The 26,685-nt window shown below is 40.9% G+C and overlaps 1 protein-coding gene across 5 annotated transcripts; it reads left to right on the top strand.

Annotated features, from left to right (window-relative positions):
* The first annotated feature begins 7,080 nt into the window (after positions 1-7,080).
* On the top strand, positions 7,081-21,629 carry LOC117847844 (protein MEI2-like 5). 5 transcript variants are annotated; one of them, XM_034729162.2, is made up of 15 exons: positions 7,081-7,465; positions 8,575-8,618; positions 8,691-8,834; positions 8,905-9,371; positions 10,809-10,967; positions 11,041-11,157; positions 11,356-11,507; positions 12,456-12,547; positions 12,665-12,853; positions 12,938-13,339; positions 13,432-13,594; positions 13,693-13,777; positions 13,861-13,929; positions 16,138-16,317; positions 21,138-21,629. In XM_034729162.2, the coding sequence occupies exons 2-15, from the start codon at positions 8,585-8,587 to the stop codon at positions 21,276-21,278; spliced, it is 2,394 nt and encodes a 797-aa protein (XP_034585053.1). In that variant the 5' UTR covers positions 7,081-7,465; positions 8,575-8,584; the 3' UTR covers positions 21,279-21,629. The 5 variants fall into 5 exon arrangements, with proteins under 5 accessions (XP_034585053.1, XP_034585045.1, XP_034585039.1 ...); XM_034729154.2 differs by having other exon boundaries at positions 8,691-8,816; positions 8,911-9,371; positions 12,665-13,339; XM_034729148.2 differs by having other exon boundaries at positions 8,691-8,816; positions 12,665-13,339.
* The last annotated feature ends 5,056 nt before the right edge of the window (positions 21,630-26,685 follow it).

Here is a 26,685-nt window from a genome sequence, read left to right as displayed (position 1 = left end):
TAATCCTACTAGGACTCATCCCGTGTAATCGTACTAGGACTCATCCCGTGTAACCTTACTAGGAGTCCTCCTTATAATCCGACTAGTACTCTACCCCCTAGAGTATATAAAGGAGGGTAGGGGTACCTAGCTCGGTAGGTCACACCTCAACACCCAAGCGCAGGGCGTAATATACAAACACCCCTAAACAAGATGTAGAGTATTACGCTACTCCCGCAACCCGAACCTGTCTAAATCTGTGTCTCGTGTCCTCGCTTTTACCTTCAAGTTCCAGGTCTGGCGATCCCTCGCTACACATTTTGCTACCTCAGGGTACCCCTTGGTAGACGGCCGGTATAAATCACCAACACCGGGGGCAGCAGGTCGAGGGCGACGGTGCTGAGAGGAGGAAGGAGGAGCAGTGTAGAAGATGAATGACTGACGTGAATTCATTAATTCGCTCAAGTGGCATTAAACTACTGCCAGATAAGCAAAACTGATTTTGATTAGAGATAAAAGGTGTATTATGCATGGGTTTTGAAAATCTGAGGGGTTAAATAAACAGTTTGGTAGTTTAGGGGTTATCTAAACTTTGCTTATACTTTAGGTTCTTAAAAGTTACATGATAAATAAGCTATTAGTATTGTTAATTAACAATATCATAAATGAATTAAATAGAGAACTTTTAAATAATATTTACCAAAACTCTCTCTATCAGCCACTCAAGGACTAAGAAGGGTGGTAATGTCCTTTTGAATAGTTAATTGGTGTACGTGGCGGTGATAAATGGGTATATCGGCTCTATAAGGGCCTTTTTGGTTGCCTGGACGAGGGTAGCTTGGCTCGTACCAGCCAGCCAGGCTCCCTAGAGTCAGGTCGAGCTCATGCAAGAGGTTGTGTTTGGTTGACTGCATGCAATGAACCAGGCTCGTCAGAGACGGTGTTTAGTTGCCCGGATGTACTCCAAATTTGAAAAACTAGATGCAGGGAACGGTGTTTGGTTAGCCGCATGTAACAAGTTGAGGTTACCTTCTGCATGCAGTGGTAAGAATACCACCACCTTGTTCAGCACAAGGAGGTAAACATAACTAAAATGATAGGAACTTGCAAATGTGATCGATGTTACATCAACTTGCAAATTAAAAAGGCAATGATTACAAACTGAACAACTATTATTACATCTTTAACATTCCATAATTCCATCTTCTTTGGATCAGGTGCAATAGGTTCATGTGATGGAGTTGGTTTCACCTCTCTATTTTGACGACTGTAGAAGGCTGCAAATGCTTCTTCACTTGACTTGTACTTCTTGTGGCAAGCACCCTTGTAGCCACTGACCTGAGCATGGGCATCAACCCAATTGGACTAAACTCCAGGTTGTCGCCCAACATGAATAACATACCAGGCCATAGATGTCTACAATTCATAAAACATTAGTAACGTATATAAATATAAAGATGCATATGATATCAAGATTAGAAAGGACCACATTATAAGGTTAGAAAGGACCACATCATATGAATTCGGGTTGAAAAAACATATCAATTGGGATGGATATGTGCTCAGACAAACAGACAGGATCAGGAATAGACAGGAATCAGGAACCAGGAACCATGAACAGACAGAATCAGGAATAGACAACATATCAAAAGGCATAACAATTCATATTAGTTGAACAATAAGAACCAGGAAACATATCATGAGCAAGGAATCAGGAACAAAAAGTATATAAATAGCAAGGAATCATGAAGAAGAAGTATATAATCATTAGCATGGACATGTGCTCAGACAGACAGAATAGGCAGAATAGACACATGCTCAGTTTAAGATCTCACAACAACATAATAACATGAGTTCATAGTAAGCTAATCTAAATCATTAACTTTATGCTAGAGTTAGTCATATAGTTAGGAGACAGGATCAAGTCAAATGTCCAAAAGAATGCAGGGTCATGTCAGCTGCACAAAAGACCACCAGATCAGCCAACAAGTATGCACAAAAGAAGCCACAATTGCACCAGATCATCCAAAAAAGTATCACTGCATAAAAGACCAGCTGAACCACCATGCATAGGCCCTCACATGTAGTAGTTTTTGGCCAAGTAGGTCCTCAGCCAAAGAACACGGTGTGAGTCAGACATCTTCACAAAAGCAGATCCTTGGGCCTTATTGTCAAGCAGGTGACCATATGCAACCATTAGAGCTTCCTCACTGAACCCTGGCATGTACATGAGTGCACCATACAAGTCAGGGTGGGAATCCTCAACTTTGGTAGAACGTATAGCATCTGCAACATTGTTCACTGCATCAGTCTTGCCAGTGAACACAAGGACATCCTCTAATAGGATGGACCTCTTTATCTTGCTTCCAACAACTGGTTCTGACTTGGATACATAAGCTGTCTCAGTCTTGCCACTCTTAAGCTCCTTAGGCAGCTCATGCTTCATTGGGCTCTCAGCAAAGTCAGAAGGACTACGAAGAGCCTCATTTGACCCCATAGCATAGTTACCTGTTGCCTGACCATTACCAAAGATGATCATCATCTCCTGGTAGTGATGAATTGGCTTGTTCAGGTACTCAACATCTTTGGGGTGTGCCTGTCATTACACCAACTTAAGTTAGAAACTTTAAATGCTAAACATTGAAGAAAGAAAATAGCTTCAAAGTACATACCTTGATGTGGCCATTGTAGTGATCCTCCTCAAGTACAATCATGGAATTGTCCCCATCCCATAAAGCTCCACTCAGCTCTCTCAGCTTTGAGATTTTAACCCACCTCAGCCTCCACTTCCTCAAGTGGTTGTACACCTGTGTGCCAGTGACTTCATTGCCACTAAACTCATGAAGAGCCTTGGCAACCTAGTTGAGGTGGACTTCTTTAAATCCTTTATCAGTCCTGACACTGGTTGAAATCAGCTGGCACATGCGGCGAAGAATAAATCCAAACATCATATCTGTCCACCTCATAGCAGGTCTCTGCTGAGAACCACCAGGAACAACCCCAACAGCCCCATCAGTCCCAACAGCCCCACTAGGGAACACAAGCTCATCAGTAGCAAGGATCTCAACATTCATCTCCTCAGCCATTTCTATTTCCAGTTGCCACACCCCCACTCAAAAACAGGAATGAATAATTGGTGAAACATCATTGCATGTGTCATCTAGCCTATGTAATCAAAATGCATTGCACTCAAGAAGAAATAGGAATAAAAATTCATCACTGCATATGTCTCAAGCCTCAGTTCTAGTGTAGTATCAAAATTGGTGTAACATCATTGCACATATCCAATGCCTTAGCTATATTGTGTAATGAAATAAGTAAAATCATCATTGCAATTGTTCAATGCCTTAGTTTACAAATAAACAATATTATTCAACATAGATAGAATACAAAATAGATACATCTTAGATGTGAGAGTTGCCCCTATTGGACCACATGTGATTAGCCCATTCATCCCTAGTTTGAGCCCAAACAGCATTGTCATCCATCTGGAACCATGTCTAGGACTTGCATTGTTGTTGGGCACCCATGAGAACTCAGCAGGAACTACCTCATCAACCCCATGCCCAAGTATCCAATTATGCAATATGCAGCAAGCAAGTACTAACTTCACTTATGTCTTGTAGGGATGAAATGGTTTATTATCAATGATGCGAAAACGATTCTTCAAAGCACCAAAAGCCCTTTCAATAGAAACTCTGAGACTTGAATGCCTCAAATTAAACAACTCCCTTAGGTTGGTTGGGTAGTTCCTACCACCATACTCTTTCAGATGGTACCTAGTGCCACGGTAAGGAGGAAGGAATCCAGGACGACAAGCATATCCAGCATCTACTAAGTAGAATTTTTCTAGTACAGAAATGCATTAAGTCCATTGTTATGAAGTTACAGTTTTTATTTAGGTACCCAATTTAGCTAATTACCTGGTGGAACCCTTAACCCATCCTCCCTCTCTAGTGCACCAGTAAGAACAGTAGCATCATGAGCAGACCCCTCCCAACCAGCTAAGACATAAGTAAATTTCAGATCAAAGTCAACAGCAGCAAGTACATTTTGTGTGGGGTAGTGCTTCCTTCCCCTAAATGCTGCTTGCATCTTGGCTGGCACTCTAGCATACACATGAGTCCCATCTATTGCCCCAACATAGTCATACATGAAAACCCAATAGATGCTTGTTACATGATATGTACCCAAGTATGAAGCAATAATCTACAAACTACATGACAAATTTATTACCTTGAAATATGGGTACCATCTTGGGCTATTGCTTATCTTAAGTGGTGTCTCATTATATGGAGCTCTAATCATGTCTTGCCTAAGTTCCCCAATAGCATACAAGACCTCCTTGAAATATCTATGCACTGTTTCTATTGACCTCCTCTAGTTTTGGTGTTTAACTCTAAAGTGTTGGTTGTGGCCAACAATATGGAGAAACATTGCTACTTGCTCTTCAACACTACTATGAAGGCTATCTGTCAGTAAATTCCTTTCCCTAAGCAAGTTGCATAGTGCAAAAAAGGTGCTTTTCTCATGCGAAGCATAGCAACACACTCTATATCGTTACAGTTGTAAATTTTGTACAAGTTCTTTTGGTGTTCCTCATCCATGGTGCTCAAAGGGCCATAACTGATTTGTGACCTTGAACTATGTTGCATTCTTATCCTGCTGAACAAGAATGCATACATAGCCGTGATAAGAGCAGTAGCTTGGGCAATCAGCAAGCGTTGCTGGTCCTCCAAAGCTATCTAAGCAAGCAAGACAATTACCATGACTAACAAAGCAACAAAATAGTGACAAATAATAAAACTGCTCAGGTTTAATGAAAGAACATCATTACCATTCAACAAATGCTCAGATTTAAAGGTACAATGAGACAACATCATTGGCATCGAACAAGTCCTCAGATTAAAACAAGCATCAGCATTGGCATGGACATATGCTTAGATTAAAAGAGAAAACATCATTGACTTGGACATAAGCTCAGAAAAAATAGCATTATCAGATCTGTAGCGCACACAATTAGCATTGACAGCACCCATATTCATCAGAAAGGGTGGAAAGGGAGGGGAGGATTGCTTATACTGAACAAGGACAGCAAGCACCCTAATAATGATGTAGACGAACCAACAAGCGGCAACAGATTTGCAACCTGGCACCAACAACATGGATTCATACCTTAGAACCCTAAGCAACATGGATTCATACCTTTGGAAAATGACAGAAATAAACAGGGAAAAATAACCCTAACCAAGAACATGGATTCATACCTTAGAACCAAGCGGGAAACATAGACCTGAGGTCCCTGCATCGATTTGAACAAGAAACAGTGAGAGATGCATCTAGGGTTACGAGATCAAGAACACGGGGGCGGGAGGGAGAGGCATACCAGATTACCTGTGCAAGAACTCAGATCCAGAGCACCTAGGAAGCAACGAAGGAGGGAGGGGATCAATACAACGCGAATTGGTGAATCGACTCAATGAAAATGAGAGGAAGAGAGGAGAGGGGAGCACCTCAGATCTAGCGAAGAAGACGAATGGTGACCGATGGGGAGTGGAGGCGGCGGGGCAGGGGATATATTTGCAGTGAGTGACGCAAAATGGGGAGGTAACCCTAGCGAAATGGCCGCTTGCCTCCCGCGCGCTCGCCTCGTATCCGCGGAGCCTGGCCGCGGGGGGCGTTTTGCACACGTAGGGCCTGGCTCGAGGGGTCGATCAGGCAACCAAACTAAAGGAGGGTGCATGCGGTGAGCCTGACTCACGCCGGTGCATGACACCAAACAGGCCCTAAGTAAAGTTGATTGGGTCCGTGAGAAACCTAGATAATACTTGTAGCATGCTCGCTTGAGCTTTTCAGCAGCTGCACCTACAGCTGTAGCTGCGGCTGGTGGCCCAGCAGCTCGGCTGGTGGCCCAGCAGCTGTTGCAACAGCCCAGCTAAAGCACCTGTCGAGCACAGCTGTTGTAGCGGATGCTGGCTGGCTGCATGAGCTGTAGTGACGGCTGTAGCTGCAGCTAGCTTGCCGAGCAGCCTAATGGCTTATAACTCTTACTGGAGCCGATCCGGTAGGACCTATCGGTCCCTTGGGCCTCTAGGACCTCGAGCTGCCTATACGTCTTTATCATTTCCAACAAAAAATATAATACACTAAACATATGTTGCAAATAAAAAATATTATAATTAGAGGAGCAATTTTATTATAAATAGATCACACATTACCTACATGAACTTGTATTGACATTCAAAACTGGAACTTTACATAGATTGTATAGAATGCTAGGGGTGCAAACAAATGATCTACATAGTGGAGTGGTGATATTTTTTCTCTTCTAGTACAGAACGCCACATGCTCCTCTTCTTCTGAGTAACGTTCCTGTAAAGGCACAAAGTACTATTTATTGTAGTCTTCCAAGCGAGATTACCAAGGCAGTACTATTTATTATAGCCTTGTAGCCTTTTCGGATTGTTTGGATTGTGAATTATCGCACACTTTTTAAGGAAAAGAATGATGATAGTGACGGAATGCGTATATACACTATTGTTGGCTTACTCCTAGGTTGCATTTTTTTGCATGATTTCAGCACGAGTAAATGGATGTTGCATCTTTCATTTTTCCAATATTGATATAGAAGTTTTCGTTGTGTATTAGCTAAAAAATTATATTATGTACAACTTTAAAACATTGGCCATAAAATTCCCATGTATAAACCTAGCTAATTTCAATTCTAATTTAACCACGATATTGATCCTTAGTTTCAAATTTATCCACACAAAACCATGTGTTCCAAACTCATTACAGGTAGCAGGTATTATGACTGACTGTTTCTAATTGAAAACTAGATTTCCCTCGTGATATAGCCATTCTAGACAGATAAACATCATATTTCCAATCTCAGAAAGAGATGAACTGTACTTTCTCTTTTTTGCCTAGTAAATCTACGTAGTCCTTTGTATATGTAGCCAGCAAAAAGTGTATGCAATTTATAACCCACACGCTGCATAACCCCTTCCCTTTGCAGGGGCAGGATAAAGCCTGCGACAGAAGATCCATGGGGTTGGTGGAATATCCTTGGCCTCACTTCCATCTCCTCTCTCATCAGCATTCGTCTGTCTCCCCCTTCTCTCTCTCTCTCTCTCTCTCTCTCTCTCTCTCCTGGTCCCTTCCCGTTCCCATTCGCTCGCCGAGCCCGACCCGCGGAGGCGGAGCTCCAGCCTCGGGCGCGTCGAAGAGGGCGCGGCCCGGCGGCCGTCCGAGCCATTGCTCCTGGAATCCTCTTCCGGCTTTGGTCGAACGCTTGGTCTTCTTGGCCGTCCTCGTGGTCCGGCCTCTCGCCCCAAACTCACCACGCCGGCCTCCTACGCGTCAGCGATAGCCGGGGGATCACCAGGACTTGGATTGGCTTCTCCTTTCGCGGCTGAGGAAGCACAGCTTCCTTGGACGGATTGTCCAAGTCAGATTCTTTCTGGCGGTCGTCCGTGTCTTTCTTGTGAGCAATCGATTCATTTTTCTTCCTTTTAATTTCATTGTTTCTTTCCAATCCGTCCACTTATTGCTACTTGTGTACCGGGTGCTGGAGTACTAATATGGGTTTACTATTTCCAATTACTTTTTTTGGGTTCACCCGACAATCATCTCCCATGTATGTCCGTCCTTGTGATTGATACGGCAGCAAAACATACATTCGGAGGGAACGTATACAAATGGGTGATGAAAGCTGTCCATAGCATCACCACCTAGAAATTTTTTATGATCGGACGGGTATTAACGAAGAGAGGAAGAATATCTTGTGCTGCATTTATTATGGGCAGAGATGTCTTTTTATGATGTGAAGAGAAAGAAGAATGCTCTTCTGTTGCATTCTTCATGCCTAGAAATGTCTTTTTATGCTATGAAGAGAGAACAATGTCTCTTGTGCTTCATTTGCTGTCGGCAGAAATGTCCTTTATACTACATTTGTTATGTGCATAATGGTTTTTATGCGTTGTCTTTGGACATGTTTTACATGGATTTGATTTGATTATATAGACATCAGTGTTGTAACTGTTGTAGATGCCCTCAAAAGCTTACCGCTCTTGCAATGAATAATCTTTAGAGGGGAACTTTATCTTTTTGCTATGTAAATGTGGCAGGGTTTGTTTCCAAAATAAAAAATTGATTTGCACAAGTGATAGATAAAATTTCGATTGTCATCTCAACTCCGCAGATAGCAAATGTGATCTTGAGTTTCCCTTTTTGCACCAGAGTTTTCTGTAGTAGCAGCGGGACAGGGGTTGTTTGGTACTGTTATTCTAAAATAGTGCACTACAATGTTTGCATTACCAGAAAAGGCTAGACAAGATGGTCTTTTTCAGCTATTATATTTTTTGGATATTTGTGTTTGCTGGATTCTGCTTTTGCTTCATTATGTGTCTCTACTTCCTTCACAGAAACTATAGCTGCTCTGGGGTAATGCTTCTTGCCCTTATTGATTTCTAGGATTTGTTTTGTTTAATGAAGTTTCATTACACGTGATTAAGTTGATTTTGTATTTCTGCACTGTTAATTTTAGTTATTGTACATCAACATTGATTTGACTTTGGAGTTTCGACTTTTCAGTTCTGATGAAATGGACCAACCTGGGGTTCATCCAAAGCAATCAGGTACTCTAATACCACTAGTTGTGTCCGAACATTGCTACATTCTAATCTAACCTTATTTGTGATGGTGCACAGAACCTGCAAATATTCCATCTAGAAGGACTCACCAGATGAGAAACATATGGGCTTGGGGAGTTCCGTCTACAACTACAACTAATGGATCTAATGATGCTGTCTTGTTCTCCTGCTCATTGCCATCAGGTCTTCCATTTGTAAAATGTGAGAAAATATGTTTCTCTTAACCTTTTATTACTCCCCATAAAGAAACTCACTTTTGTGTTTTGTACAGTACCAGGTGTAGAAAGGGAGCACCTTGCTCAACCAATAAATGATATGTTTCCCGCAAGAAAGCAGCCGGGCCCTAACAACAGAGTGACAGATACTATGGATGATGTAGCGCAGCATTTGATTGGAAACCTTTTACCTGATGATGAAGAAGAGCTCCTTGCTGGTGTAATTAATGATTTTGACCATGTTAAATTGCAAAATCAAGCTGAGGAACTGGAAGAGTATGATGTTTTCCGTAATAGCGGGGGTATGGAGTTGGATGTTGACCCTCTGGAAACCATCACAGTTGGTACAGCAAAAACTAGTATCATCAATGGTACCGGAAGCGGCAGCAGTCAATACAGCCTCCAAAGTTGTGTTGGGACAGTGACTGGGGAGCATCCATTTGGTGAACATCCCTCCAGGACTCTGTTTGTGAGGAACATCAACAGTAATGTTGAAGATTCAGAGTTACGCTCATTGTTTGAGGTATGTGCACAATCACATGCAGATTTTAATCTGTTATTTCTTTCTCTTCTGCATGATAACTACACATGGTCTCTCTAGTAGGACATTCTAGGAACACACCTACCATTAAAGTTCGAGTTCTCTTCAACTCGAATTTTGGGTGCTTATTTCTTACCTAGTCGCTCTTAGGTTGACTGGGTTTCTTTTTGTAGGATATTCTTGAATCCTGGATAACTGATATATTCCATTCTATCTTGTCATATTTTAAGCTGTATGACTATGTTTTATTCTTCCAAAAAGCATTTTACTTATTAGTGTCAGGTTAGTGTCAGGAACTTCTGGTATTTCATTGTTGCATTAAGATAGGATTGACATAGAAGTGGAACTACCTATTGTTTTTTTATTTTGATGATGGTTGCTGAAATTCAAATGAAGAAACACGTAATGCAAAATTACTTAAGAATTCTTTGGTTGCATTTCTTTCATTCTTTGAAACTTTATTGATGTGGATCTTCTGTTGGTATCAGAATCACTAAAATGCACAATAAACAAGATCCACCTGAAAGACAAAACAATGTTGCCTTAGCTTATTGCCTACTGGCCTACTATGCATGAAGGTATATAGAGTAAACCACTATACACCAAACATGTGATATGTTTTTGAGCATGTAAACTTGGTGGATGAAAGCTCGCAGCACAACCATTGATTTGATAATCTCTTTGACAGTTGTGTTTGAACCTTTGACCCATGTATGCCTTGTAACTCTATAATCTAAGGATTAAATGCCATATTGCATAACTGAGAATATATCATGTTTTCGATAACAAGGCTGTGTACCTGTGCTACAGCCTACAGGACTAGCAACCTAAGTTTGGCCCTAAAGTTCAAACCATGTGTATCCTGTAACCTAATTCAGTTTTTTACAATCAGTTTGTTTGACCCCATAGTTTCACTCATGTGGCTTATCATACTTTTACATGTCTATTCTAATCAGAACATACTACAAAAAGGAAAGAAAAAGGAGACATTGGCTTTAGGACTGTGAAGGTTTCAAATGGCACATGTAGCTTGAACTGGATTAGAGTCTAATGATAGGCGGCACGGACACGATTTAAAGAAAACTAAGCATGTTTTCTTTCTTAAGTTTTCTTGTTGAAAACATATCTATTCTTTGTTAAAAAAATTGTTCATACAATGAGTTATGGCATTTCACGTATAACTATATTACTGTGCTGAAATAAAACCAAAACTGCACAGTTAGAAGCATAATTTATTTCTTGCTGTCTTCTTAGTTCACATTCAATATTTAGTAAACCACTTTTTCATCCCTTCTTGTCATGTGACCTACCTGGATCAAATTCGCGGTTGCATGTTCTGTATGTTTCACTTCCTTAGGCTATGTATCATGTATATTTTGTACACATTGCTATAGCATTATTAACCATGTTTCTTATCAGCCATTTGGAGATATTCGGTCCATGTATACTGCAACGAAACACAGAGGATTTGTTATGATATCTTACTATGATATTCGAGATGCTCGTACAGCTATGCGGACACTACAAAATAAACCTCTAAGGAGGAGGAAGCTTGACATCCACTTCTCCATTCCCAAGGTCAATAATTCTGTCAGTTATTTACACTTCTCTTGCCTCATCTTTTGCTGATTCCTTTGATTTATCTTTACAGGAGAATCCGTCAGATAAAGATATGAACCAAGGAACTCTTGTGATCTTTAATTTGGAGCCAGCAGTTTCAAATGAGGAGCTCCTTCGAATATTTGGTGCATTTGGTGAAGTGAGGGAGGTAAAAGAACTGCTACTTTGTGAGCATCCAATTATTACTACTTATATGTGAATCAATACCCTTTTACTTGGAGAAATATTAGGGGAGCGACCTTATTAAGTATTAACTGATAATTTAACATATTCATTTGTATAATTAATTTATTCAATAGGGTCAAGTTGGATACAATACTTAATTTCATGCTTTACATTCATGCAGATAAGAGAGACACCACAAAAGAGGCACCATAGATTTATTGAGTACTATGATGTCCGTGCAGCAGAAGCTGCCCTGAGGTCATTAAACAAAAGTGATATTGCTGGTAAACGGGTAAAGTTGGAGCCTAGCCGTCCTGGTGGAGCTCGTCGAAGGTCCATTTCTTCATTCAATTTTATTAAAGTTCTTGTATACATTCCTTCCTTAGCTTGATTATATTGTAGTTTTGTTGATTGTTTATTTGGTACCCAGCCCTTAATTACTGTTAGATGTAGCTTTTGTGTCCTTGTTTTGATACAGTGGCCGTTTTAATACCATTAAATTCCATCTAATCATTAAACTTTTGGAGCTTTACCTTTTTACCTCAGTATGGAAATATTTGCATGAACCTGTTTTGTGATTCTTGCATGTTGGGTGGTACTGGTTTGTATGATTATATCTGGGAAATTGCATTTGGCATGCAAATCTTCTGGCAAAGTTGATATAGAGATTGGAACTTTGTCTATTTTTTTTGGTTGTTACTGTAACCTTACATGGTTACACCAGTGCTTGTTGTTGGAGGATGGGAGCTTGAGCAAGTGATGGAACAGGGGAGGAATAGAGGGCTAATTTTCCTCTGAACTCTGTTTTCTATTGCACAAAAGTTCAGTTACACAGCAGTGGTTAAATCCATTTTATAGACAACACAAAACTACACACTATTGAGCTGCTGCTACTACTGATGTACCACTGCTAATGGTTTATTCTAGAGACCTTTGGATTGCTGTATAAGCAAAACTACAGCACCGACATAGCTTGATTTTTCATGCACACAAACATACATTGTACCCGTATATTCTAGAATTGGCATTGCTAGACTAGAGTAAGGGTGATAGCTTCTGTGTGAAGGAGATGAATCTGCTCCTTTCACATGTGACCGTATTAGGTGCTATAGTTAATAGTTCGGTATTCTTATGCACACTAGTAGTCACGTAAGGAAAAAGAATCCACCTGCAGAATCTTCTATTTTATACATCTTTTGCTTTTGTTCTGCATTTACTCTTCCTTGCCTGTCTACGGAATATGTTGTTTTACATTCTCAAGGTTAGCTTTTTTTTATGCAGTTTTGTGCAACAAATTAACCATGACTTCGAGCAAGATGATGCAAGGCACACTATGCTCCATCTTGGATCACCTTCTGCCAACTCCCCACCAAGTATTACTAGTATTTATTTGCCCTAGTTAACATCATTTTTCTCCTTGTTCTTCTTCTCCTATGCTGATATTTATGTGGAATCCATGCAAACTATCAAGTATTCCATTTTTTTGGCAGGTTTGTGGTCCCAACTTGGAAGCCCAACAGAACATAATCAGTTCAATACACTCAGTGAAAATGCATTTAATAGTGGGATGAGCCCCTTGGGTGGTAACCATATTACTGGGTTATCTCCAGGATATCCTCCAATGAAACCCATTGGGAAAAGCTCCAACAGGAACATCCTTGCCGATCATATATTTCATGGTGTTTCCAATTTTCACAATTCACATTCATTTCCAGAACAACATGGTGGAATTGTGAGTGCGAGCCCGCTTGTGTCTTCTGCAGCTTCATCTGCTTCTACTGCATCTGGTTTCACAACTCTGGCGGGGACACCATTTCTTTGGGCTAATAAGCATACCTTGCGGGAGCATTCTCAGCCTTCAGCCTTTCATTCTCCACCTATTGGCAATTCACATTTTCCCAATAGCATCACGCAACGCCAGGGTAGTCTCTATAGGAACCTTCGTGGTTCCTTTGGACCATCAGAGTACTTTTCCCAGTACCATGTTGGGTCTGCTCCATCTGTCTTGCCCCTTGAAAGTAACTTTGGCTATAATCCTGAATCACCAGACACATCGTACATGAGACAGGGTAAGTTTGGGAGTATAGGTCCCAGCCGTGCTGGTGGAAACCTTGTGACAAACTTTGGTGTGCATTCCCGTTTCAATGCTCCATCTGTGCAAAGTGGTAATATACATACAAGAGTCCTTAGTTTTTGATTGGCAAAAGGTTATACATGGTAGCTCATGTATTTGTAAATACTCTCTTTGATGATCCAGATTTGGTTGGTTTTGAGGGTCCACTTGAGCCTGGCCGAAACCATGCAATTGGACATATGGGGGATCAAGAAGATAGCAGGATGCAGTATCAGCTAGATTTAGAGAAAATCGTTACCGGAAAAGACACTCGGACAACATTGATGATAAAAAACATACCAAACAAGTATTACCTTATTACTTGAGTTACCTAAAAGTTGTATCTGTTATTGTTCATTACACATGCTGATCTGCTGTTATGGTCATGATTTACTACATTTCTAGGTATACGTCGAAGATGCTTTTGGATGTGATAGATGAAACCCATGAAGGGGCTTATGATTTCTTCTACTTGCCTATCGATTTCAAGGTAAAACCTTTTGCGTTTGACATAATTCACAAATCTTATTGGTGATGTTTTATCTACAGCTAATTTTAACTTAAATTCTGCAGAATAAGTGCAATGTTGGCTATGCCTTCATCAATATGACAGCTCCTGCTTACATTGTATCATTCTACAAGGTTTTCTCCTAATTGACTAAACCTCCTTCATGTTTTATTTTTGTCTTTATTTATGTTGTTACTGGAAAGATGGGATATGTTCTGAGTAACTTCATTAGTCCCCTTTAGATATTTTAGTTTTGTTGTACTTCAGATTCTGATACTTATCTAATTATGTTTGCACCTACCATGTTATGGCAATACTTTTTTTGTTCTCTTGGAGATGATCTCTTATATCATGCATAATTCACAAATTCACATGATGATGCGGTCTGTAGTCTTTTGTTACCTTTTTGTTCTTATGATCTGCTAGATGTCAATGGAGTGCCTTGACTCAACTGCAGGATTAATTTCTGGTAGAAAGTGAAAATTTTGTTTCTAAGGTTGGCAGTGTTTGATGGTAGAAAGTGACAAACTAACATATTATGACAGTACCTTTTTGTTCTCTTGGAGATGATCTCTGATACTGTGCGTAATTCACATGATGGATGTGGTTTGTAGTTTTTTGTTACCTTTTTGTTCCTACGAACTGCTAGATGTCAAGAGTGCCTTGACTCTAACTGCAGGATTAATTTCTGGTACAATGTGAAAATTTTGTTTCTAAGGTTGACAATGTTTGATGGTAGAAAGTGACAAGCTACAAAATCTCTAGCCCATACCAGGCATGGATGGACAACAAACACAGCCACAATGGCACTCATTCCCAGCTTAGAAATAAGTCAGCTTTCATTTGCTTTGTTTCCAAGTTAGCTTAATAGGTAAGTTAATTCAAATGAGATAGGTTAGTGATAAAATTTAGTGGTTTGACTTATATATTTGCATTTTCATTTGAAGTTAAGAAAGAAGTTAATCGCAAGTCCTTACTCAACTTCATCACTCACTCTCCATCTCCTTCTGGCTCTTCCCCTTTGCACATCTCCTGCTTCCTTGACAAACACCACTGCTATCCTGGCTATAGAGGCCCAGGGTCTAAAGCAGAAAATCCACTGCCCAGTGCTAGGTGTCAAAGTTGTTAGTGGTTACCCACTGGAGTTCGAGACTTGCAACCTTGGCACTATTGAGTTTCAACCCAAAAGCTTAAGCTGATAGGAAAGTTGGGCAATTCACTTATACTACAACACTCCCCTACACGTGCAGGCTCCCTCATGCCGCCTACGTGGGCTGCAATTATTTTATTTAATTGCGCCCGCCAAGATTCGAACTTGAGACCTCTGGCCCTGATACTATGGGCCTGTTTGGTTGCCTGGATGGAGGAGTCTAGCCTGGCTCGCACCAGCCAGCCAGGCTCCCCGGAGCCAGGCCTAATACATGCAGGAGTATTGTGTTTGGTTGCCTGTTCGCACGAGCCAGGCTCTTCTGAGAACCTGTTTGGTTGCTAGTATGAGGACGGGTTGCATGAGATGAAAATATATAAATAATCATCATAATGACATTTATTACGGGAAACTATTATCTTATAGTTCTTAGTTTATCTTATTACTCCTTAATATTAATCAAAATATGTTAATATCATTAATATGTGCTAATAATGCATTAATAACATCATTAGATGGCTAATTACCCGCACCACGCGAGCCTCCTGGCAGAAACGGCCGCTCGCCTTGTATCCCTGGAGCCTGGCCGCGGGGTGGGTTTTGCACGCGCAGGACTTGGCTCGACGGGAGGACCAGGCAACCAAACTAAAGGAGGCTGCATGCGGTGAGCCTGGCTCACGCCGGTGCAGGACACCCAACAGCCCCTATATTGGCTTGCATGCACCAACCAGTTCAACCCAAAAGCTTAAGCTGATAGGAAAAGGTGTGCAATTCACTTATACTCCAAGAGGCACCTTGGTGCTATGATGGTCACCCTGGTAGCTGATGTGATGCAGGCCGCACAAGTGGGAGATAGGCTTTGAGACAACTTCTTTCTTAATCTCAAATGATATGCCCTAGCTTTACTAATGGAGCCAGCCCTAACAATAGAATCTAATCCAAAGCAACTAATCAAACAACTCACCAGCAACGAAACCCAACCCATCAACTCTCATATAGTTTCCTATCTGCCCCTTAAACCTGCTGGGTTGGTTTTGGCTGTCAAACCTCCATGCATGGTCTCCCGTGAGTCCATAGGTATAATAAACCCCACGTGACATATCTATTATGTCCCCATCAACCATGTAACAGCTTTCAAATGATAAAATTGCCAATCACAGAAGTGTTTAACCATTCTGATTTTACTTTATTGCAGGCTTTTACTGGTCGAAAGTGGGAAAAATTTAACAGTGAGAAAGTAGTTTCATTGGCATATGCTCGAATCCAGGGGAAATCTGCTCTTATAAATCATTTTCAGAATTCAAGCTTGATGAATGAAGACAAGCGATGTCGCCCAATGCTATTTGATCCCAAGCATATAGAAAATGGCAATAAGGTAAGTAATGTCTCTGTTTATATCATTCATTTATTATGGTAGTTTCAGATTTATTCTATACTTTCACAAAATACTTATTCTCTTTTCTTTGTAATACCTTCTTACTTCATGACCTTATTAGTGTTAGCACATAAGATATTGTCTTGTCTCCCTTGGAGCACATATGCAATGGCTGGCCAACTTGCATTTAGTTAAGACATAATTTAGTTAGGTGTCTTCGCCTCTCTGTGTCTATCCATATGATAGCATCTCATTTGTTTTTATCTTAACTGGAACTAATTGATCTTGAATCTAACTGATCTTGAATCTAACAAGTAATGTTTTATGTCAGATCCGGTTTTAAAACAAAACCAAGTGCTACTTATATGTATGCCAGGATCGTAGTTTCATACATATAGTGACATCACAAGGGAATAACAGTAACAGTATCACGTAAAGAAAAAGAAAAAGAGAGTCTCTCAGAGATTTACAGCTTAATCCTGGAAACGAAGGCTCCAACTTCACAATCGATTACAGACAATCGACTAGAGGTTGCGTACGTCTAGAACTCAGCATCATCTTCACAAGAACTTCATAGCAGCTTCTTCTGAGCAACGTTGGTTATAACAAGGGTGAGCACATGTTGTACTCAACAAGTGTGGGGAAAATATGAAAATAAGTGTGGGGAAAATATGAATGCAAGGCTTAAACAAGAAAAAGCTGACCGGTTGACTGCATTAAGCACTTTTAGTCGGTCAAATTTTATTAGCACCGATTACTTATTACTAAGGTATAAGTATATACCAACCCACATTAAGCATGAACTTAAATAAAGATAACAACAATAAATAACAGCAATTTAATTCAACTTCCGATAGATTAATCATGTAAGGGTTCAGGCCGCTCTTGACCGTGAGCATGGCTGATATATCAGTTTTAGACACTCTGCTGAGGTTGTACATCTTTATCCACAAGTTGTGTTTCTCATGTCATCTGAGGTAGCTAACGTCTTAAACACTTCCAAGGCAAGTGGCTAGGGATTCACTACGAGGCCTTTACAAAGATTCTCTAGTAAGAAGTAGCCCGTTAAGATTTCAAGTCAAAGCAGAGCATAACCCTCCCTAGTGAGTGCAGTACCTTAGCCAAGAATACCACTCAAGAGGACCGGGCTATACCCCAACGATGCAACCTCTTTTGCCCTTTCGGTAAGGTCACTCCAAACTAGAGTTTCTAATTAATTAGCCAAGCCAGAGTCATATAGCCTTGTGGTTCCACTATTTTCTTGGGTGGTTCTCCATGTTCCAATTAAGCATGGTGATCTTGTATGAATGGAAGGTATAGCATAAATAAAATAAGTTTAATCATTGAGTTCATTAAAACCACCATAACCCTTAAAACCACCATAACCCAAGTATAGTAGCTAAGCATGGCTACCCAATAGAAGGATAAACCTAGGTTGACAAGGAATGATCATAAAAACGGCAAACCTTAATAGGACCCATCAAATTAAATGCAGGCATATGTAAAAGTGATTAAATATAGTTCTTGGGACAAAAGCACAAGGACACTTGCCTTTCTCCAAAGAATAGCTGCTCAGATTATCTTCAGCTCTTGCTCTTCAAAGCTCTCGAACAACGTTTCTGTTCCTTCTACTCGCATCAATCACCAGGCACAAGCATGCAAGCAAACAAACAAGTACAATTAAAATTAAGAACAATACACCAATTAAGAAAAGCTTTGAAAGAGCGTGCTAAAGAATAGGGCTCGATTATAGGATCATGAAGGTGCAAGAAACACTAGAAACGAAGCTAAGGTTGAAAAGATGCACTATCGAGAGATTTGGATCATAATGAAAAGATTAGAGCTACATGCTTCATTTATTTTAGCTAAAAAAACAATGCAAAGATATTTCAGAGAAATACCCTCAGTTGAAATTAATCAAGTTATATGTAGCTAAAAAAATAATGCAAAGATATTTCAAAGAAATACCCTTAGTTGAAATTAATCAATCCATATTTACATATGAAAATACGATGTAAAACTTAGTCCAGATTTATTTATAAATATTTAAGTACAATTTATGCAAATTAAACATTTGATTTTAAAAGAAGCATGTAAAAGCATGTAAGCGTATAACTTTTTATTTCGAGTTCAACTAAGCAAATTATATTTCATAATACAATTGTATTCACATTAATCAAATTAACATTAGCTTATGAAATTCGAGTTATACCTTATTTACCTGTTATTTAGAAAACAAATTGAATAAACATTAATCAATTTAAGTTTAATTATGAACAACCGTGGTGTAGCTCTTAATTAGATATTATTAGAAAAACTAGTTCAATAGGTATTAATTAAATTAACATTGAATCATAAAAGCGAGGTGAAGACCTAATTAGCTTTTAATTAGGAAACAAGTGTATAAGCAATTAATCACCTTAAGATTTTAAATAAATTTCAAAAACACAACATGGTTAAAATTGCTATGAGTTGATATGGACCTAACGCAATAAATTTCAAAAACACAACATGATTAAAATTGCTATGAGTTGATATGGACCTAACGCAACAAGAACTGATTGAAATGGAGCTAAAACGTGGAAGCTATGAGGTAAATAAGGATTAGGGATCTAATCGTGTTTAACGAAAGATAACAGGCCAGCAAGGAAGTTTTACAAGACACTATAAATAGTGCTTGCAAAAAGATCAAAGATCAAGGTTATATCTGCAAAGGTACATGGCTTGGGCTCAGTTGGGTCTAAAAGGTTTAAAGGAGTTTTCTGTGAAAGACGCAAGACACAGGAACACTACCAAAGGTTACAGGTTCTTTCAGGGGCCTAAGCGCAAAAGCTCCAAAGCTTCTTGGTCATGGCGGCCGGCGGCTCCAATCGCCGGCACTCCGGTGACCGAGGGTCTTATGCGGGTGGTGCGACAGGAATAGGAGATCGAGAGGGAGCTCGGGGAGATTCTCACTGGTGGTGGAGGTGGATGGAGATGGTCGGAATTGGCCCGAGGGCGGAGGTCGGACGGTCGCGGCTTGGTCTGCGTTGGCGGCAATGTTCCAGCATGGATTCGACGGCGAGAATAGGCGGGAGTCTTAGGCTCAGCGTCGCAGAGCTCCAGGCGGCTTCAGCTTGCTCTGGGGTCGTCTAGGTGCTGCGACTCGGCGACAGGCAAAGGCACGACGGCGCTCGGGCTCTGCTCGGTGGACCTCCTCTAGAGCTGGAACAGGGATGGTTAGTGGCGCCGGTTGTGCGGCTTAGCATCGCTGGCTTGCTCCGGTAGCCAACGGACGCGCGAATCGGCTGAGAGACGAAGGCCGGCGGCGCTTAGCTCCGGTGTTTGCGGGTGGCGGCACGTGGGATACAGAGCCAGGGCAAGGCGAGACGTGGGGTGAGGGAGGTAGCAGGGGCGTGCGAGCGCTCGGGCCTCGCCTTCAATAGGCGTGAGCGGCCGTGCCTGGCACGCACGCGAAGAAGGTGGTGGCGACGCGCCTGTGTCCGTGCGGGACTCGGTGCTGGGCTCGGATGGGCCAGGCGGGCTTACGGCTAGGCTGGCCGGAGTGGGTCTGGCCCATGGGCCCGACCCGATAGGAATAGGATAGTTATTCCCTTTTATTTTCAGAAATATTTCCAGTGTAAAGATAAATCTAGAAAAATCTAGATAAATCAATAAAGCCATGAAAAATACTCTGAAAATCCCAAAAATTTTAGGAAAATTCCTAGATAGTTTGGGACACTAGGAGTCCAAATAAAATACTTGGAGCTCGTCAAAAGGATTCTAGAACATTTCAAAAATTGGATTTAGCTCAAAAAAATGAGAATAAATCCTAGAAAAATCTGGAAGATTATCAGAGGAGAGCCTAATCATTGTCTGAACGTATTTTTGAAACTTTTGCACTCATGAAACACTAGAATGCATCGGCATGAATGCGACACACAAAGAACAACTTTATTTAATTCAGACAAACAACCAATTGTTTTTCCTATACTAAATTTCCTGTCAAGCAAATAAATGTTGGAATTTTTTTTAATATTATGAGAAAATCATGGTTTAATTGTTCTTTCTAATCACATCCTGAAATTTTCACACCCTGAAATTTTTGGATTTTAGTAATTTCAAATATAAGGAAATAGTTAATTTAGCCCCTTGAGGAAACAAAGAAGGGAATTCATCTAGTTGCAGCATTTTGCTAGTACTACCTCCAGTCACAAATAACTGCTGTTTGGAATGCCTGCAATCAACACATTTAAATTTTGACAATTAATATGCCTTGAAATATTTCAAATGGACTTGTGGAAATGGTATGCCTAGACTTTTCTTTACAGTAGCTTCAAAATATCATAAATTTGCTATATTTTGAATGTGTTTTATGCTATTGTTTAATGGTCAAAGTAGTGTCTTGGTGAACTTGATGCTGTCCAAAATGACATGTGGCTACAAATGTTTCTAAATGTAAGTATAAATGTTATACAGTTCACATGACCGTGTAAGGTTGTTTTCTTCACGGCCATGAGCTCATGACTGTCATTACAGCACGAGCTTAATTTGGTTAGAGGGTCTTTGGTCAGGTCTTTCATCTCAGTCATAGGTGTCTAGTTTCAGTCAGTGTGGGTCTCTATATGACTCCTTCCTCTACTATTAATACAATGACACGCAGTTCTCCAGTGTATTTGAGAAAAAAAAAGCTTAATTTGGTTATGGAGTATATCATATCATCTCACTGTAATTCTTCTAACATATGGTCAAATGTTGGTTGGACATGGTACAACTGTACACATTCTCTTCTTTGCTTCTTCGTCATCCTTTTGTCATTCATGTATCCATTCTTTCCGCAGATCCTGGCGGATGGCACAAACATCTCCCTGAAAGATGGCATGCAGGATGGATGTGATCTTTCTGGGGACCCAACAAAAGATAGTTTCAGACTGAGCAGTGAAATAATTGGCCAACTTGGAAGTAGCCCTGAAGGAATCTAATACTCTTTCCATACAATGTCAAAGTGTACAAATCGGACCGGAAGACTTGATGCTGCATTTTGTCATTTCGCATCGTCTGATGCAATAGGGGCAGGATAAAGTTTCCTGATGACATGGGTAGCAAAGTATTTTCTCTTTTGTGCTGTATATAGTGCTAGTGCAGTGAAAATCTTGGCTTTATAACAAAGCAAAAGATTTAGGTTGAACAACAAAAAAGGAAGGAGCTTACTGTAGTTGGAAACAGAGAGGATGAAAAGTTCCCCGTTCTGCGCAAATTGTTGTAGCCATTTCCTTGTGTCTATGTGAACACCTGTGAGTTTTTGGGTCTAAAAGAATGATTCTCAGTGTCTATGTATCTGCATTTGCGGTCACAAATTCCTTGTGCCGTCTCTAAAGACCTAAATCCGGTGAACTTTCTCGACCCTTATCGGGCCACGTCGTCCAAAAACCAGCTCCGTCCGATCTCGGGCAAATTCAATCCGAGTCGTTCAGCACGAGTGTTTGTGGGTGCGTTTTGTGAACCTTTGCCTGAGCTGTCCCGCATCGGCCTCCACCGCCGGTGGCGTGCCTCCAGCCTCCTCACACTTACACCACCGCCACGGGGGCGGGCTTCCACTCCCCTGTTCTAACGCCGACGATCGCCCACTCCCCTGTTCTAACGCCGGCGATCGATTGCATTGCGACCGCTTCGCATGCTGTGCAGCCACTTCGCGACATTCAGGAGGGAGGTGGTCGAGCACACCAAGGCGGCGGTGGCTCATGGGCGCAAGCAAGGGCCAAGGCTGCAGCGTGTTTCAAGGCGGCCAGCTCATTGCGCGGCAGCACTCGCACACGTAAGTCGCCGGCTGCACCCGCAGTGTGAATGCGGAAAATATTGGCTCCCTTTCGCCTGCATCGCCGCATTAAAGTTCCTGCCGCTGGTGTCAAGCACGAGCTCGTGCCGGGGGGCTTCCACGAGCAGCTCACCAAAGTCTGACCATGCTGCCTCAGCCCTCATCCACGCCTCCATCCAGTGCCGGTCCTAAGTTTTTAAGGGCCCTCTGGCGAACTCATCACGATGGTTCTCTAAACTATATATAAATTTTATAATATATATAAGCACTAATTATTCTTGCAAAAACAAATCTAGTAATATATTTTTAATTCAGCATGTTTGATAATTATCGAAGAACAATAAAGACTAAAACTAATAAGATTACCTTAAGGAAGAATAGAACTCCATAATATACATTGCTTCTCATAAAAATATAGTTCTTCGAGCATTTCTTGATGCAAAATCATCAAGGACGGTATTAAGATCAATAGTGTCCAAGATATCCCTCTCGATGGTGCACATAGCCAATCCATTTAACCTTTCTTGTGACATAGTTGATCTCAAATAGTTCTTCAACAACTTCAATTTTGAGAAACTTCTTTCTGCCGAAGCTACAGTCACAGGTACAGTTAAGAGGATTCGATAGGCAACTGAAACATTTGGATAGCAATCTGCAGCTATAACAAACTCCAGAATCTCAAGCGCTGATATCAAAGAATCTGGCAAAGTCACTTGTAGCACCTTTAATTCTGAAAAAAAAATCATTGATCTCAACATCGGATGAGTTATCCTGAGAAAATGTTTCCATAAAATTCTTGCAGTGCAGCCAAAGATCAGCTTCATCCAAAGATTTCAAATTTTTTGAGTTGAACAAGAACCCAAAAATGTTATCAAATTTTTTCATCTGCTCAAATCTACTAGTCAATGAAGCAATTGCAGCATCAATCATAACATTGAAGTACTCTACTCTAAATGAGTCCATGGCAGATCGTTGTATTTCCTCATCTTGGTCATCTTGTTCATCAAATTGTTTCTTTCTCTTTCCTTGACGTTTTGGACGAAATTTTGGCTCTATATCCATTTCAGATGCAATGTTTTTTGTTGTATCCATACTAGAAGTGAAACCTTCATCTCTATACTTCTTAAAATATGATATGACACCTTCAATATGTTTGAGAGTATCATCTATACTCACAATTTTAGATTGCAACTTCTTGCTCACCTTATTTATAGAGAATAAAATATCGTGCCAAATAACCAAACCAACTAAAAATTCAAAATTCTCTAGTGCACTCACCAAAGATTGACATTCACTAACTGCCATTGGATCATCAGTTGAAGCCTTCTCTAGCGCTATTAAAGTTGATCTTATTTGAGGAGTTTGGAATCTGATAGCTTGAACACTTTTTATTCGACTTTCCCAGCGTGTATTAGACCATGACTTAACTGTCAATCCTGGAACATTGTCCACTAAAATCTTCCACCTTTTAGTAGATTTTGCAAACAATGTGTATATACGTTGGATGAGACAAAAAAAGAAATAGCTTGCCTGCAAGATTTAACAAATAGTAAGTTTGAAACTTTTCCCAAAACATGACATATTATATGAAAACAATGTATAATAGAAATAATAGTTTACCTGCAAGATTTTCTCATATCACAAAGAGTAAGATTCAGACTATGACATGCACACGGCATGTATAGTGCTTTTCGATTAATTTCAAGCAAGCGCTTCTGAACACCTTGGTGAGAACCCTTCATATTTGAACCATTATCATAGCCTTGTCCTCTCACATCATCAATATTCAAATCAAGGGTGGCCAATACATTCTTTAATTCATTAAAAAGACCCAATCCTGATGTGTCATCTACCTTCAAAAACTCTAGGAAGAACTCCTCTACCCTTGGAACATTCCTCGACATATTTACACACCGAATAATTAGAGTCATTTGTTCTTCATGGCTCACATCTGGAGTACAATCTAAAATCACAGAAAAATACTTTGCATCTTTGATGATCTTTAGTATAGTTTTTTTCACACAATCTGCAAGAAGAGAAATCATCTCATTCTGAATTTTTTGCCCAAGATAATGATGATGAATCTCATTATTTTGAATCCGCCTAATATGGTCTTGCATCACGGGATCAAATTCACCCATCATTTCAACTGTGCCCAGAAAATTACCATTGCTATCTTGATATAGTTTCTCATTTTTTCCTCGAAAAGCTAAATTATGTTTAGCAAGAAACTTGACAGCAGAAACAATTCTTACTAAAACTTGTCTCCAACGCTCTCTCTCCTTTGCAATTTCTCGTTGCAAATCATCGTCAATTGTTTTATTTTTGCTCAATCTTAGCCTAACTTCATTCCAAGTATTCATGTTTGTTATATGCTCAGCACTGTTCTCATGTTGCTTGAGTCTAAGACTAAGATGTTTCCAATCCCTCAATCCATCATGTGCTAGCAAACTTTTGCTCTAACTTGATTTGAACAATTTGCAGCAAAAACAAAAAACTTTGTCCACATGTTTAGAGTAAACCAACCATTTTCTATCAACCACCTCACCATTGCTTAACTTTCTAGAGTAGTAAGCATATGAAAAATGTCTATTAAGAGCATCTACAGGGAACTCAAGATTCAATTCTCTCACCGGCCCCTTTTCAATCAATATATCTCTACCCTTATTATCAAGATTTTCCCAAGTTCTAGGATCAAAGACATCATGAATAGAAGCTTCTTGCACATCATCAATTGAAATTTCAGGTTGAGAGGAAGGCTGTAAATTTTCATTCTTTGTAGCTTCATCAATGTCATCAACTTGTTCACTTAAATTATCATTAACTTGTTGCTGTTGCTTCCCTTGTTCTTCAATATCAAGTGCATCTACAGGATTATCATCAGGCACAACACTGCTTGAAGCTGAAAAAAACTTATGTATAGCACCTTTTTGAGATTCAATAAATTGATCTTCTACTCTTTTTCGTTTTCTTTTTTGAGATCCCGACAAATGTTTTTTAGGTAACATTTTAAGTTTCTAACACCTAAATTAGAAGAAAAATATGACTATATGAGTACCGAGTACTAGAAATCGAAGTAATTAATTTAGATTAAAAATGATAAGAAAAAAAATCCTGACGAGGAAGGGAGGAAGCACATTGCACCTGCACGAGCCGCAGTCCCGCACGATGCGCTGTCTGTGGTCTTAGGTCTGCCCCTCGCGACGTCGCCGTATGCAATCTGCGGTTGAGGTGTTGCCGTGTTGGGTCGCTGTCGCCTGTCGCAGCGCACGACAGGGGGCAAGGGGCACTTGCACAGTCACCGCGTCGGCAGGCACAGGGGCATACGGAGATGACGAATTACGGACGACGGCATGGCGTAGAGCTGAGATTCAGGCGACAGGCGTTCGCGTCATTAGGCGTATACCTAAAAGGTCTATACGGGCAGCTATACCTATTAGTCTATTACCTGGGGTCTTGGGCTGGGCCCCCCACTCCTGTGGGCCCTAGGCCGGTGCACCTCCCGGAGCGACACTGCCTTCACGCGACTACGCGAGTGGCCTTTGACGCCGTGCGCCACTGGAACACGGCCACGGCGATGACACGTGGGAGGTGTTCCACTGTTCAGGGAGTCCATAGCCAGGGGTTGGTGCGCTCCGGCGATAAGATGTCAACCTCTTGCCGGTAGACAACAGAAATGCTTCACATGTATGGAAATTGCTATGGTCTCAGTGCCACATTTAAGGTGTTCGATGCAGTGCCTCCAGGGGCGGATCCAGAATGGAGCTGCGCTCCGGGCTGAGCTGTTGAATCACACCTAAAATAGTCTAATTTTGTCTCCTAAGCCTCATTTTGTTAGGCTAAACAGCACATAGGTTAAAGGGACTCCATGGTCTCGCCCCGGGCTGCAGCCCGGGCAGCCCGAGCCCTAGATCCGCCCCTGAGTGCCTCAGAGAAATGAGATATCTCCGAATGCCTTGGTTCAGGCATGGTCTAATATTGTTATAGAAGTTCAAATAAGATTCCCAATCAACATGTTTGCCTATATCCTTGCTGCAAGATGAAACCTGACATGTAGCATGGCTGAGCATTCTTTATGCTGTTTTTTTGAGGAATGACGAACTTTATAAGCTTTAGCAACATAGTACAGAGATGAGAGAGAAGTTCTCCCATTGTGTGTTACAAAGTGCCTGACGCACTGAGCAAGAGTCATAATGACTTGTTGAGTTACAACTAAAAGTGCACTGATGTTGGATAGATTGTCTAGCCTGCTTTGCTAATTTATGTGCTATCTGGTTGATGCTTCTAGGGATCTTGATAAATTCCTTTCTACTTCCATCATGGAAGTGATTGCAGCAATACATGGCCTCAAAGACCAATGGCCTGGCTGGGCCAAAGGATCAGGAGAACTAAGAGTGGCAGCGAGTGTCTGACAATCTGTGTGGTAGGCGACATTCTGTAGCTGGAGCTGATGTACCACTTTGGCTGCAAGTAGCATCGCCTGGGCTTCTGCCTGCAATGGAGTGCTCATGTTGTTGATCTGTGCCTTGATCATAATTGCCGGACGGTCCGGGTGATGGGGATCATGGATGTAA

The sequence above is a fragment of the Setaria viridis genome, chromosome 1, assembly GCF_005286985.2.
Source record: "Setaria viridis chromosome 1, Setaria_viridis_v4.0, whole genome shotgun sequence".
NCBI classification, from domain to species: Eukaryota; Viridiplantae; Streptophyta; class Magnoliopsida; order Poales; family Poaceae; genus Setaria; species Setaria viridis.
This window is presented reverse-complemented; position numbering and strand designations above follow the sequence as displayed.